At 43.0% G+C, this 14,972-nt stretch overlaps 1 protein-coding gene across 4 annotated transcripts in view; it reads left to right on the forward strand.

The window, feature by feature from the left end:
* Positions 1–286: 286 nt before the first annotated feature.
* Positions 287–14,972, forward strand: part of NRBP1 (nuclear receptor binding protein 1) — a 24,132-nt gene continuing 9,446 nt past the window's right edge. For 2 of the 4 annotated variants that reach the window (XM_083348869.1, XM_083348866.1), the window contains exons 1-7: positions 287–362; positions 628–873; positions 7,732–7,854; positions 8,163–8,264; positions 10,670–10,759; positions 11,115–11,155; positions 11,785–11,879. In XM_083348869.1, the coding sequence (XP_083204995.1) occupies positions 649–873; positions 7,732–7,854; positions 8,163–8,264; positions 10,670–10,759; positions 11,115–11,155; positions 11,785–11,879 (676 nt within the window). In that variant the 5' untranslated portion in view covers positions 287–362; positions 628–648. Of the gene's footprint in view, positions 363–627; positions 874–4,093; positions 4,332–6,917; positions 6,949–7,731; positions 7,855–8,162; positions 8,265–10,669; positions 10,760–11,114; positions 11,156–11,784; positions 11,880–14,972 lie in introns of those variants that run through there. The other 2 variants (XM_083348867.1, XM_083348868.1) reach the window with 2 other exon arrangements.

A 14,972-nucleotide genomic window follows, 5' to 3' on the forward strand; every position in this document is an offset into this window, starting at 1 on the left:
GCGCTGGCTCCGCAAACAGCTGGAAATACAGCACAGCTCTATACACTGGCCGGTTCTGGGTCACGCAAGCACTGCGCGCTGAAAATCAACTTGCGCAGGACTATCTTGTTCCCTTTTCTGCAGCCACAAAGGCCCCGCCTCGTCCCAGCGAAACTCGGGCGGACGGCTGGAGTGAATGAAGAAGAACCGCGGGGGCCGCCTTGCAGCGCTCTGTCCAATCCAAAGGCGTCTTGGCGCGCAGCTCGGGTTCTTATTGGCTCGGCTAAAGCCTGCCTCTGCCGTCGCTCCGTCGCAGCGCGGCTTGTTGTCTTTATTTAGTTGGCTTCAGGTTCTGAGCTGAGGTGGAGGCTAGCCTGCGCCCGGTGAGTTCTGTTTTTTTTTGGGGCTGCCGGGTTGTTGTGGCTGGGGACAGCGGTCTGCCGTCGCCGGGGTGATAGCCATGTGTGCGCCAAGGCCTCGTCACGCTGGGTTGGTGGAGCGTGAGGGGCCAGCTCCCCCGTTTGCCCCTCGCGGGGGACGGACCTGCGTAACTCTGGCGGAAGCGCGTCGTCCGGGTGCTGCGTCACGAACGGCCTCCGCCCCGCCCGTCCTCCCGTTGAGAGAAGTCCCTTCTCTTTCAACGCGTAGGTCGCCTCCTCGGTTGCGGCGATGTCCGAGGGCGAAAGCAAGCCAGTCTCCGGCAATATCGGTGCCGACCAGAAACCTGAGGCTGCGTCTGCGGGCTCCGGCATGACCTCGCTTTCGCCGCCCTTAGCGGCGGCGGCGGCAACTCAAGAGGAGGAGGAAGAGGAGGAAGAAGAGGACGAGTCCGAGGACGAGTCCGAAATCTTGGAGGAATCGCCTTGCGGGCGTTGGCAGAAGAGGCGGGAAGAGGTATTTTATTTGTAATTATTATTTTAATTCCGTTTATATCCCGCCCTTCTCCGAAGACTCAGGGCGGCTTTACAAACTTAGCGGTAGCCTTCGTTCTATGTATATGCCTGCTTGTTAGGGCTTTCACACACACACACACACACCAAGCGGCGTTATTACAAAGTCAGCTTAATTGCCCCCAACAATCTGGGGTAGGTGACGAAGCCTGTTGCGTTCCCACGATCTCTGTGTGACTCGGAAGCTGGCGCCTTTCGGAGGCCTACAGAAAAAGAGAGTCATCCTGAGGAGGCTAGACAAAGTTCCTTTCCGAGAGCTCTTAAGGGTGTTGAGCAGGGGTCTTCAAACTTGGCCCTTTTATGACTTGTGGACTTCAACTCCCAGAATTCCTCAGCCAGCAAAGCTGGCTGAGGAATTCTGGGAGTTGAAGTCCACAAGTCATAAAAGGGCCAAGTTTGAAGACCCCTGGTGTTGAGTGTCTCCTTCTGGTATTCATGCTGCAGAGGTTTGTAGATGAACAGCTGTCAAAGACACAAGGCTGTGAGAGGGTCAATTGGATTAGATAAGTGTGGAAGTTGAGATTTGACTAGTCATAATAAGCAGTTTTTAGGACTTCCAACAGTTGCCCCTTTCTCCATAGATCTGGAAGAGTCAAGTCACGAGAAGTAGTAGTTATTTTAATACAGTGGTAGGTTTGGGGTGAAGTGCCTGTGTTTATAATGAAAGGTATTCCAGACAGCATTTCAATCTGACATTTTCCTGTTTAGAAATCTGAGGCTTTTGCCTTTATGCAAACAGTTGTATGTCTTAGCTTGCTGTGAATTCTCTGTTTTGATTGCTAGGGTTTCTTTTTCCAACCTTGCAATAGATAATGGGACTTGAATTAAGGAATTTGACTGGAAATTATGTACTTTACAGCTGTTTTTAAACAAATACCGGTACTTTTTGCTGAAAGACAGAGGGAAAACAGTTTGCTATTTGTGTTTCATTGCTCTCCCCAGGTGATTTTCAGAGTGACTACCAATATAAAATAAACAAAATTTCAAAATCAAAGTCATAGAAGCTGATTTTAATTCCGGGATTGTAGACGAGACTGGGGAGTCTTGACTGAAACTTGTTTGGGGTGTGTTCTGAGGAAGTGTCCTCTTCCTTGATATTTTAAATGTAGGATAAAGTCTCTTGCTATTAAGGGAGTTATTTGTAAGGTAGAAGATATTTTGGATAATTCTATGTGATTGAATTTGGCAGATTAATGGGATCATAGCTTTATATTGATTTTAGAACTGACAGCCTTTGGAATGGAGGCTGTTTTCCTTTTTGTGAAGACACTAATGTGTTCTTCTGAATGTTTTGAAGTCAAGATCGTTGGAATAATGGCTTATTTGGCTGGGAAAAAACTAGCCATCATTGCTGATTTTGAGAAATCAACGTAGCTGGGCTAGCATAGATAATTACAATGTTATCCTGTTCTGTGTATTGAAAGTCTTGATTTACACAACACTTCCTTACACAAAACCCTGATGGTTTATTTTGAATAAGCTGTCGTAAAGTTTGATTGCTACTAAACTGTATTTCAAAAATTTTGCTATGAAGGACTCTTGGCTAATTCTGGATTTTATTATTCTGCTTTTTAATTCATCCCTAAATCCAATGTAGGATGTATTGGAAAGACTTTCTTTTAAATATGCAAGTACATAAAACTTTAGATATACAAGATGGTTTTCCTTTGCTGAGTACAGAGAGGCCAGACTCATGCCCTTCTCCTATGAATATCACTGTTACTAAAATAAAGGAAAACGCAGTCTGCTGTGGAGTTCTCTGTCAAAAAAATGTACTGATGGTGACTACTGATGAACTAAGCCTGGGCTGGATGGCCTTTTGTTGATTAGGGATTTAACATTTGGAAGAAGCCAAAGACTTGAGAGTAGGTAGTAACACAATATAACTAGTTTTGGAAGTTTTCCTTTTTTATAAATATTTGTACAGTACAGCGTTTTTCATTTTGAAACAGAAAATTATGCCTTGAATTTGCAGTAATCACCACAGAGGAACCTGAAGGCCAGAAAAAAAAGGGCTGTTCTGTAGATCTCTTGCCTCTGGTTTAGGCTGTTAATAGCTACTAACCATTATGGATGCATATACCTCTATTATGAAGCAGTATGTTTGACAATATCAGTTGTTGAGAAGAGGGGACAGCTTTTATATTTTCCTACTTGCAAGCTGTACATAGACAGTGATTTACTGTAGCAGCTTTATTAAGATTTTCATTTTCTTTTCATCTTAAAAAGTTAAGGCTAATATGTTTTTTAATAACATTGCGGGTGGGGTGGGGAATCAAGTTAGCTTCCTTTACAGATTCTCTTTGTAGCCTTTGTTTAACACACTTTATCTCCTCCCCTCTTGTGGTCAGTCAATAACTGAGCGTAGTGTTTTGTCCGGTCTTGAGCTTTGGTTGCTTTGTCTTTTGCCTTGTTTTCTTCCTCCTTTCTTAAAATAGATTTGCTAAAGCCTGCTAACCATGCCACCAGCACTTTAGCTGGATGATTTTTATTGCTGGTTTGCTCTACACATTTTTGACTCAGCACTTTAACATCCTCTGCTGTTTGCAGCTGTTCTCTAGGTCATGCCATTGTTTGGTGTTCTTACTTTTTCCCATCCCCCTGTCTTTCAGGAGCAGTGTATACTTTTAAATATATCTGAGATCATAATGAGGTTGACTCTCGGCTTGGTAATGATGTGTGAGTCATTGGTTTGGCCCACAAGATTTTTTGGCTTTACATCAAGAAAAGGGAGGGGCAACAAAGAGACATATGATTCCCCAACATGGGTGGGTGGTTGTGTATGTTTTGGTATACTGTTTTACCTAAGACTTCAGGAATCACTGGACTAGAATAGTTATGCTGGGGAATGTTCTTTTTTTTTAAAAAAATGGCCTTTTTTAGTTCTAGAAGTTGTAGGGAACATATAATTGGAGGGATCAGAGCATTTTTTCATCTCTTGTGCAACACATGCATTGTTACTTGAAATTTTATATATATATATATATATATATATATATATATATATATATATATATATATATATATATATTAGTACTTTTAAAAAAATGAATATCATTTTGCTATACTGTAATTTTGGTTTTATCCACTGAATTTTGGCAGCTTCAACTTCTCTTGTATTTAACAGTTATAAGGAAAGCAGGAATTTGAAGACACAACTGGTACTGGAAGCTTGAACTTAGAAGAGTGGAGAATTATAAGCCTTAAGAATAGGTGCTGCATTGAGCTGTAGAATTAAAGTCAAGGGAATGCTAAAAATAAGAGTGGCTCAGAAACACAATACTAAGAAGACGTCTGTCATAGGCACAGTTCTCCTCCTGCAGCTCTGTGATCGCAGAATTTACTTTCATTCCATATTCAGAAAGTCACAAGCATGGATGGGATAAGAGACTCCCAGAGTTGGTAAGAAATGTAGAGGTCTTTATATTGAAGTGAAATGCAGGCGATTTAGGATCAAAACTAGAAATATTTTAAGGTTCAACTATCGATTACTGAATAAATTACAGTTGGCTGGGTGTGTACAATATATACAGTGTGGTTTAATCAAAATGCTCTAGTTCACAGAGCATCTTGAGTTATAACCTCTTTATCTTAGGTGTTATATGATCCTAATAATTGAATTCAAATATGGAAATAGCTACCAGTTTATAGATTCAAAGGGGGAATTGGGCAAATTCATGACTGATCAAGGCATGATGGGCAGTGGAAGTCAATAATTTATGGATCTGTCTGGTGGTCACGATGACATGGAAGATTGTGATGTGCAATGTAAGAGAAGTTGGTAAAGAATATGAAAAAAAAACTTTGATACTTTAAAAAAGAGAGCATGTAGTTCAGTCACCTGTAATACAGGGCTTTTCAACCAGTGGCACAGGTACCACCAGTGGTACATTGGCACCTGGCAGATGGTACGCAACCATCCTAGAAAAGTAGTGGGGGAGGGGAATGAGCTGAACCGGTGGCAGCACCGCACAAGCCTGAGTGAGACATGGCTGGAGCTGCAGGGCTGTCAGGGCTCAGCGGAAGCGCCAGGATCAGCACCAGGCTCCAGCTGGAGCTCGGCGCTGATCCTGGCACTTCTGAGCCCAGAAGAAGCACCGATCAGCTGGAATGTTGCAGCATCTCCAGGTTCTTGTGATATACATTCAGATGCTTGGCAACTGATTCATATTCATGACAGTCACAGTGTCCCAGGGTCATGTGAAGTGACCAAAACCTGCTGCAACCACCCAGCAGAGGGGAATAAAAACCAAACACACCCCCACCCCGCCCCCGCTGCCAATCCTCAACAGAAATTCTCACAACAATGAAAACCTTGAACAGGAGGAAGAGTGCCGCCACGCGGGCAGGCAGGTGATTTGCTGGGCTGTGGCTTGGGGGGTACTTTTTTCAGTGCCATTGCAACTTCGAACAGTCACTAAGCGAACTGTTGTAAGTCGAGGACTACCTGTACTTCATCACTTTTTTGCTTTTTTTTTTGTCATCAAGTTTTTGACACCTTGCTAGGCGACTGGTGGTACTTGGATGTTGCCATATCCTAAAAGTGGTACAATGGGTGAAAAGGTTGAAAAGCCCTAGTCTAATACAGGAATCCCTGAAATATAATCTGACAGATATAGCATGTGTCTAAGGAAGGTGAATCTGAAGGCAGTCTGTTGAATTACTGAACGGCTCTTCATTTTAGGATATGTTTTTGATCTTCAGTTAAAATGTGTTTTCTTGTAATTTAAATCCCGTCTAAAGCTGTGTTCAGCCTGATACAGATAGCGAACTAGAAATATACAGGTAGAGCTTGCTTAACAATTGCCCTACCTAGCAATTCTTTGAAGGATGCTAAAAAGTAATTTTATGACCAGTCCTTGCATTTATAACCATCATACCATCCCTGGGGTCACATGATTGACATTTGGGAGCTTCACAACCAGTTTGGGACAAAAGTGGCAGCAGTAAAATTGCAGGTTACAGTCATATGATGTTTTGCTTGACCAACAGTGACTCTCTTTGACAGCTATGAATGGGAGGTGACATAAGTCTGTTGTCATGTGATGTTTCACTTAGCGACTGTGTAGCTTAGTAATGGAATTCTCAGTTCCTATTGTGATAACTAAGGACTACCTGTCAAAATAGGTTTCTAGGAAATACTTTTAACCTTAGTCTGAAGTAATATTTAAAACTGTGAGAATAAATTTGTAACCAGAATTTTTGTTGTTGTTAGCTGCGAAGTCGCGTCCGACCCATCGCGACCCTATGGACAACATTCCTCCAGGCCTTCCTGTCCTCTACCATCTTCTGGAGTCCATTTAAGCTCACGCCTACTGCTTCAGTGACTCCATCCAGCCACCTCATTCTCTGTCGTCCCATTCTTCTATTGCCCTCGATCTTTCCCAGCATTAGGCTCTTCTCCAGTGAGTCCTTCCTCCTCATTAGGTGGCCAAAGTATTTGAGTTTTAGCTTCAGGATCTGGCCTTCTAAAGAGCAGTCAGGATTGATCTCCTCTAGGACTGACCGGTTTGATCGCCTTGCAGTCCAAGGGACTCGCAGGAGTCTTCTCCAGCACCATAGTTCAAAGGCCTCAATTCTTTGGCGCTCAGCCTTTCTTATGGTCCAACTTTCACTGCCATACATTGCAACTGGGAAGACCATAGCCTTGACTATACGTACTTTTGTTGACAGGGTGATGTCTCTGTTTTTTAGTGTGCTGTCTAGATTTGCCATGGCTTTCCTCCCCAGGAGCAAGCGTCTTTTAATTTCTTGGCTACAGTCCCCATCTGCAGTGATCTTGGAACCCAGGAAAATAAAATCTGTCACTACCTCCATTTCTTCCCCATCTATTTGCCAGGAATTGAGAGGGCCAGATGCCATGATCTTGGTTTTCTTAATATCTCTCCTTTGCAGGCTTTTATGTCTTTTCTCACATAAACCCAAACTTTCTTCCCACAGTATCTCATAAGATACAAGTGTGATTCTCCCCACTTTCTTATATGGAAGTGAGAGTTTGATATATTAAAGAAACGTAACAGTAAGTTGAATGTAGCTGGAATTGGGTACTAAACAAGTTATATGGTGAAACAAGAAATGGAACCAAGGACAAATGGGTATTGAATGAATGTGAACTTTGAAGTGAATGACCAGTATGAAAAGACATTGAGATGAGGATGAGGGGATCAGATTGCAGAAAATATGAAGGATGAGTGAATGGATTAAGAAGATGAGGAAGATAGATGATTTGTTGGACAGTGTTGATGAGATTCTGAAAAAGAAAAATGGGTAGGTGAAATAACACAGACACTGCATGATGTATAGACATGGTGGAAGCAAGGATGGTTTGCATAGATATAAACTTATGGAAAAAATATAGTAAATTGTGTTAGTTTAAATTAATTCTAGCTATGCTGGCTTTTGTGGTTTCTCATCTTTTTTCTTTAATTTCTTTGGCAAACTATATACCATTCTGATCCTGAAAGAAAATATGATATATATGTTTGTAGTGGCTAATCCTGATGGTTGAAACAGACATCCATCCACCCATCCACCCATGTTTAGTGTTTCTAAACTCCCATCTTCCTCAAGGAGGACTCAAATTCTAGTTGCGAAGGAGCAACAGAGGAGTACATTTATCATGTTCTGCTTTTTATCTTATTGGATTCACCTGTTTATTTGTTTTGAGAGATTTGTCTAGATAGCCTTTGGTCAGATCCAGCAGGATTCACCTTACATTTTAAGGTCAAATAGCAATAAGTTGCAGATACATCAACCTTTCTAGTCTGAAAATTGGCTTTTATTTTTGTCCATCTCCATCTAGGTTAATCAGCGCAATGTTCCTGGAATTGATAGTGCCTATTTGGCAATGGATACAGAAGAAGGTGTGGAGGTGGTTTGGAATGAAGTCCAGTTCTCAGAACGCAAGAATTTTAAGCTTCAAGAGGTTGGTGAAACTGGAATGAAGAGTTGTGAAAAGGCCGACAAGATATCTATTGTATGAGGGCTCAAATTTTCTGTGACTATGAATAAGTTTCTTGAAATCGAGCAGATAAGGAGAATGAAGGTGTTACTGGATTATTTTATGTTGTTGACAAGTCTGCTTGCTTGACTTAAATTTAACTAATGCCTCCATCTTGAAGTCTGAGAGTAAATGAAGTAGATGAGTCCAGTTTCGGGCTGTGTTGAAACACTCGTAATGATATTTTCTTTTTCTTGAGTTGTTTACACTATTTTGTTTTGCTGCTGCTGCAGGAAAAGGTCAAAGCTGTCTTTGACAACCTGATCCAGTTGGAGCATCTGAATATTGTGAAATTCCATAAATATTGGGCAGATGTGAAAGAAAATAAAGCTAGGGTAAGTAGAATTTTATGTGATTCCCTCCGACCAGGTGGTTCCGCCCCAGGCGCCTGATGGATCCAGAACGGTTCCAGACGGCGCTTGGGTCTATACCTATCTCCCTCACTCACAGCCCGGCCGATGCCTTGGTGGAGGCTTGGGAGAGGGCCGCCACTGAGGCACTTGACCGTGTTGTACCCTTGCGACCCCTGACCCGGCGCAGATCTCGTTGGGCTCCATGGTTTTCTGTGGAGCTACGGGAGATGAAGCGTCGGAGACGGAGTCTGGAGAGCTGTTGGAGATCCAGCCAATCTGAATCTGACTGATTGCGACTAAGATCTTTTATTAGGTCTTATCTCGCGGCGATGAGGACGGCGAAGTCTAATCACTTCGCGGCCCTCATCGCGTCCGCAGATAATCGCCCGGCCGCCCTGTTTAGGGTAACTCGTTCCCTCCTTAATCAGGAGGTGAGGGAGGAGCCCTTACAGGGGCGGGCTGAGGAGTTCAGCCAGCATCTGGCGGACAAAATTGCTCAGATTCGGACCGGGTTGGACGCTGACTGGGCAGAGTCTAACGGGGAGGAATCGAGCGGTCTTGAGAGTATTATCTGGACTGGGTTTGATCCTGTGACTCCCAAGGAGGTGGACAGGATTATGGGGAGGCTGAGCTCTACCACCTGTTTATTGGACCCGTGCCCCTCCGGGCTGGTTTATTCAGCTCGGGAGGAGACACGAGGATGGTTCCAGGCAGTGATATCTGCTTCTTTGAGTGAGGGTGTCTTTCCTGCCGCCTTGAAGGAGGCGGTGGTGAGACCCCTTCTCAAGAAGCCTGCCCTGGACCTGGCTGTTTTAAATAACTACCGTCCGGTCTCCAACCTTCGCCTTTTGGCGAAGGTTGTTGAGAGTGTGGTGGCGCATCAGCTTCCTCTGTTCCTGGAGGAAACTGATTATCTGGACCCATACCAATTGGGTTTCAGGCCCGGGTACAGCACGGAGACGGCATTGGTCGTGCTGATAGATGATCTCTGGCGGGCTCGGGACAGGGGCTGCTCCTCTGTCCTAGTCCTTTTAGATCTCTCAGCGGCTTTTGATACCATCGACCATGGTATCCTGCTGCAACATCTCGGGTTGGGAGTGGGGGGCACTGTTTTACGGTGGTTCTCCTACCTCCTGGGCCATTCACAGTCGTTGTTGATGGGAGGGCAGAGGTCCGCCCCGAGGCCTCTCGTTTGTGGAGTTCCTCAGGGGTCGGTCCTTTCTCCCCTCCTGTTCAACATCTATATGAAGCCGCTGGGTGAGATCATTCGTGGCTTCGGGGTGGGGTATCATCCGTACGCGGATGATACCCAACTTTTTCTTTCCACCCCGAACCAACTCAGTGATGCCCTCGACGTGATGTCCCGTTGCCTGGAGGCGGTTCAGGTGTGGATGGGGAGAAACAAGCTCCTACTCAATCCTGCCAAGACTGTGTGGCTGTGCATACCGGCATCTCGGGAAAACCAGTTTTGTCCATCGTTAACTATGGGGGGTGAGATGTTACCCCCCCCCCCCCCCCGTTGATAGGGCTCGCAACTTGGGTGTCCTCCTGGATTCACGGCTCAGTTTAGAAGATCATATAGGAGCCGTGACCAGGGGGGCTTTTGCCCAGGTTCGCCTGGTGCGCCAGTTGCGACCCTATCTGGACCGAGATGCCCTACGCATAGTCACTCATGCGCTCGTGACCTCCCGTTTAGACTACTGCAACGCTCTCTGCATGGGGCTGCCCTTGAGGACCACTCGGAGGCTTCAACTGGTGCAGAATGTGGCCGCGCGAGTTGTGATGGGGGCTTCCCGATACTCCCATGTAACATCTCTACTCCGCGAGCTGCATTGGCTTCCGGTTGCCCTTCAGGTGAGATTCAAGGTGCTGGTGATGACCTATAAAGCCCTTAATGGCTTGGGTCCGGGTTATCTGAGGGAACACCTGCTGCCGGCATCAAGCTCCCTTCGTCCCGTGCGCTCCCACAGGGAGGGCCTTCTCAGGATACCGCCGGTTAAGGAATGCTGGCGGGTTATTCCTAGGGGAAGAGCGTTCTCTGTGGGCGCGCCTGCCCTCTGGAATGATTTACCCGTGGAACTTAGGACCGCCGCCGATCTGCGTTCGTTTCACCGGGACCTGAAAACCTGGTTTTTCGATCTATCAGGCCTGGACTGAAGAGGTTTTAGCTTTTTAAATGTTGTTTTAATTGGGCTTAATTAATTTAATGTATTTTAATTCTATATTATTTTTATATTGTATTTTATGCTGCCCTGTAAACCGCCCTGAGTCCTTCGGGAATAGGGCGGTATAGAAATTTAATTAAATAAAATAAATAAATAAATAAATTTATCTTAATGTGAAAAATATGAAGCACCAGCAGTTGATAACTTCCACCCTATTACTAGGTTATCTTCATTACGGAATACATGTCCTCTGGTAGCCTGAAACAATTTTTGAAGAAAACAAAGAAGAACCACAAGACTATGAATGAAAAGGTAACTTCTTCCCAACCTTGTATTCTCTTCCCAATTCTCTAAATTGTCTTTGTGCTATTCTTTTTTTGGTTTCTGTAGCTCTTGGCCAAGGTACTGTTGCTTCCCTTCCTGCCAAAGACTGTGAGAAAAAAATTGGCTATCTAACTCATAATCATTTAGTAAGTCTGTTTCCTGCTGAGAGTCCTGAGTTAATCCATATAATTTTGAAGCAGAGTAAAAGGAAACCAGCTGTGATATTAAAGTCAAAAGTGCCCAGAAGTAAGGAGAATAAAAATCGCATTGTAGACACCAAGTGAGGACTTAGTTTTGCAGGAGATGCTGAAAGCTTTTTGGTGATAATTCATTTATATTGCAGGCCTGGAAGCGTTGGTGCACCCAAATCCTTTCTGCCCTCAGGTATGTGCCTTTACATATATGAAAGGGAGGACAGCCTTGGGGACAATGTTGGTGTACAAATGATTACACTTGTTCAGAGGCTCAGGGGAATATCTGTATTTTTTTTTTATTTCTTGTATAAAGGTTTTGGAGAAAGTAAAGGAAAGAATCTTATCTCTCTTATTGCTTACATTGGTCTTCAGGCCTTCTAGGGCAGAGGTCCCCAACCTTTTGGGCACCAGGGACCGGTTCTGTGGAGAAATCTTTTTCCACGGATTGAAAAGTGTGTGGTTTTGTGTGTTTACCTGTATTCCATGGATGGGGTTTTGCTTGTTTGTGTGGACCGGTTGCTGGCATGCCGCAGTCCGGTACCAGTCCACGGACCGGGGGTTGGGGACCCCTGCTCTAGGGGTACTATGTGATATGGTTTCAGCAGCACAGTAAAGTTTTCTTTAGAAAGCTCAAAAGAAAGACTTGGATTCCAAACAAATGTTACATTCTTTGGATACCAGAAATAATAGAAATGAGGAAGACGTTGTTTTTCTGTTAATAAAAAATACATTTTCTTTTTACTTGCAAACTGATTTTGCAAACTATCCATTTGTATATCTAGTAACTGTGATTCACACTCTATTGTGTTGCTGTTCCAGTTACCTTCACTCCTGTGATCCTCCCATCATTCATGGAAACTTGACTTGTGATACCATCTTCATCCAGCACAATGGGCTTATTAAGATTGGATCAGGTGAGGCTGTTGTGGAAATAATTTGTGATTTAACGTATGCTATGATTCCATTCTTGGCTTGCTTTGTTCCCTGACATTGGTTCAAGCTCTATATTAGTCCAAGGAAAGCTCTAGGTCTTGGAGCATATATTGTTATGTCTGTATAACAGGACTCTGTTACATCTGGTGCCTCTACCTTATATCTGTTGTTGTTGACCTCTGGAAACTTCCCGGACCTTTTGCCACTTGCAGGCTGCTCTATCCTCTTTTTGTAGAGTCTCTTGCAGTCAGAAAACTCTGATGCCAACTCATTTTTATCTCTGTCATTTAAATATTTGGAACCTTGGGGGTGCTGCTTGTTCATGGCTGCTTCTAAGCCAGTCTTACACTTGAACACAATGATTCATCAGAATTGTAGGATGAGTAGAGCTCTTTGTTTCGCTTCTTCTTGGGCTGTCAGTTTCTTGTGTCCAGTCTTAGTGAGTTGTTAGTAAACAAGTAAAGTATCGCTGTTGGCTGCTCCATTTTTCACAAATATATGCTTAGCATTTCATCTCATTTTTTTGTGCTGCTTATGTCCTATTCAATGAATTATGCCAGTTTAATTCATGAAAATTCTCAAGATTGCTTTTGAAGCTTATGGGACAGTGTTAATCATGATTTAACCGTGGTCATGTTAACTCCATAATTAAATTGATATAAACATAGTTTCTGGATAGTCAATTGTTGAAAAAAATAAAACTCATATAAACATAATAGTTGTGTTGGATCAAATCAAAGGTCTCAGAAACCCATAATTCTGTTTCCCCAGTAGCATGCCAGAGCACATAAGCTGGTTAATATGAGCCTTCTGCTTCTCATATTACTTTATTTATTACATTTGTATCCTGCCACACTCCCATTGAACTCTCAGAAGTTAGTGATTTATATACATCATGTTTTTATGTAAATATGCTGCCCCAGTATCCAAAATAACACAGTGCTGTCATATTTAGTAGCTGTAAAAAACTTTATTCCCCTTATATTTATATGATTACCTTTAATGTCGTAAAAATTGGTGGTCATCACTGCTTCAGCATCTTTTCAAACTGCAATTTCCAAGTATTTGGAGGGAGGCATAATGACTACATTGGAATCAGATTCCTCATAATATACAGTATTAATAAAAGCAATATTTTATGATGTGTCTTTGGGTTTAATGTATGGATCAAGTAAATAAAACTACTCTGAGAACCCTTCATAGCTTGCAAAATCCAAGTAAACAGGAAATATCCCTGAGAATACGATATATATATATATATATGTATATGTATACATGTATATATGTATATATCTATACGTATACCCACACACACACAGGGACGCGGTGGCTCAGTGGGTTAGGACGCTGAGCAGTTTGGCGGGTCGAATCCCAAGCGCCATGTAGCAGAGTGAGCGCCTGTTACTCGTTCCAGCTTCTGCCAACCTAGCAGTTCGAAAGCACGTAAAAAATGCAAGTAGAAAAATAGGGACCACTACGGTGGGAAGGTAACAGCGTTCCATGCACCTTTGGCGTCTAGTCATGCTGGCCACATGACCACGGAGACGTCCTCGGACAAGCGCTGGCTCTTCGGCTTTGAAACGGAGATGAGCACCGGCCCCTAGAGTTGGAAACGACTAGCACACATGTGCGGGGGAACCTTTACCTTATACACACACACAAAAACCACACACACACACACACACACATATACACAAACACCATGAATCAATCAGTAGTAAAATAAACATGGTTATTGAAATAGGTTGTTGCATTAAGTGATCTTAGTGTCAGTCTTAATTACATGAGATGTATCTTCTTGAAAGAAGTGTAAATTGGTAAATTGGAACTCAAGCCTCCAAATAACAAAAATGTAGTTCCACGTGATATGTAATGGAACAGTTCTTCACAAAATTAAAGATTTCTAATTCTGAAATTAATCATCTTGCTCTGGATAAAATTAGTTGAGAAAAAGACTTTGTAATTGTTTCCTTGCCTTTTGATGTCTTTGGAGGTAGAGAGAGAGGAAGAATCTTGACTGGACTAAAAAGTTACAGATTCTGCAGTTGTATTCACAAACATCTATCACTGCATCTGAAGGACATTTTTGTAGTAATTATCTTCTGTTAGGATTACTACATAATTAAACCCAAGAAGTGAACATAAAACAAACCTAGCTCAATACTGTTTGAATAGAGGATCATGTTAACTGGCCATCTCTTACAGAAGAACTAAACTAGAACACTAGCCACTATGTGTAGTTTGAGTTCTGTTTTGATGGACAGTTCTGTTGGTCTGAAGAAAGGGTGCATGGTTTAGAATCTGCATGTTCCGAACAGGTAATTCACATGAGTTGAGAATAAGTAGACTGAGCAGAGTTTGCTTTGCAGTGACTAATGGCAGCTTAAATAAATTGAAATGCAACAATCCTAAGTAGCTTTGTGATCGCAGTGCTTCCAGGACTGCTTTTCCCTGGGAATAAGGAACAATTCTGTGTCTTTATCCCAGAACTCTTGTGCGAAATTAGAATTCTTGAAATAGCTATTTGAAATAAGCACCTGCTTTTTCCTTTCTTTCCTCAGCATCCGAGTGACGATTATTAAGAATACTATAATGATGAAAAATTGGCCCGCAAATAGATGCAATTGAAATCATAGCAAATATTTTGAAAGGAAGTTTAGCGCACTCACCCTTTTGCCTGTTTGATGGAAAGCTGAGAAGGAAAGCAAACAGAAACATGTCAAATTCAGAAATGAAGACTTCCTGCAAGAACTCCATTGAAGAATGAGGAGGAGAAGGAAGCTAGGGTGCTAAATGGCAGGAAAGATAACCCAGATTGTTGGGGGCAATTAAGCTGACTTTGTAAAAATGCCGCTTGGGGGTGTGTGTGTGAAAGCCCTAACAAGCAGGCATATACATAGAATGAAGGCTACTGCTAAGCTTGTAAGCCGCCCTGAGTCTTCGGAGAAGGGCGGGATATAAATGGAATTAAAATAAAATAAATAAAATCCTGCATGGAACTGGCTCAGGAGTTATCTAAAGGATTAACCACTAACCACTATATAGAAGCATAAGAGTGCAGTAGTGGGTGAATG

This window comes from Vipera ursinii (genome assembly GCF_947247035.1).
Source record: "Vipera ursinii genome assembly, chromosome: 1".
NCBI classification, from domain to species: Eukaryota; Metazoa; Chordata; class Lepidosauria; order Squamata; family Viperidae; genus Vipera; species Vipera ursinii.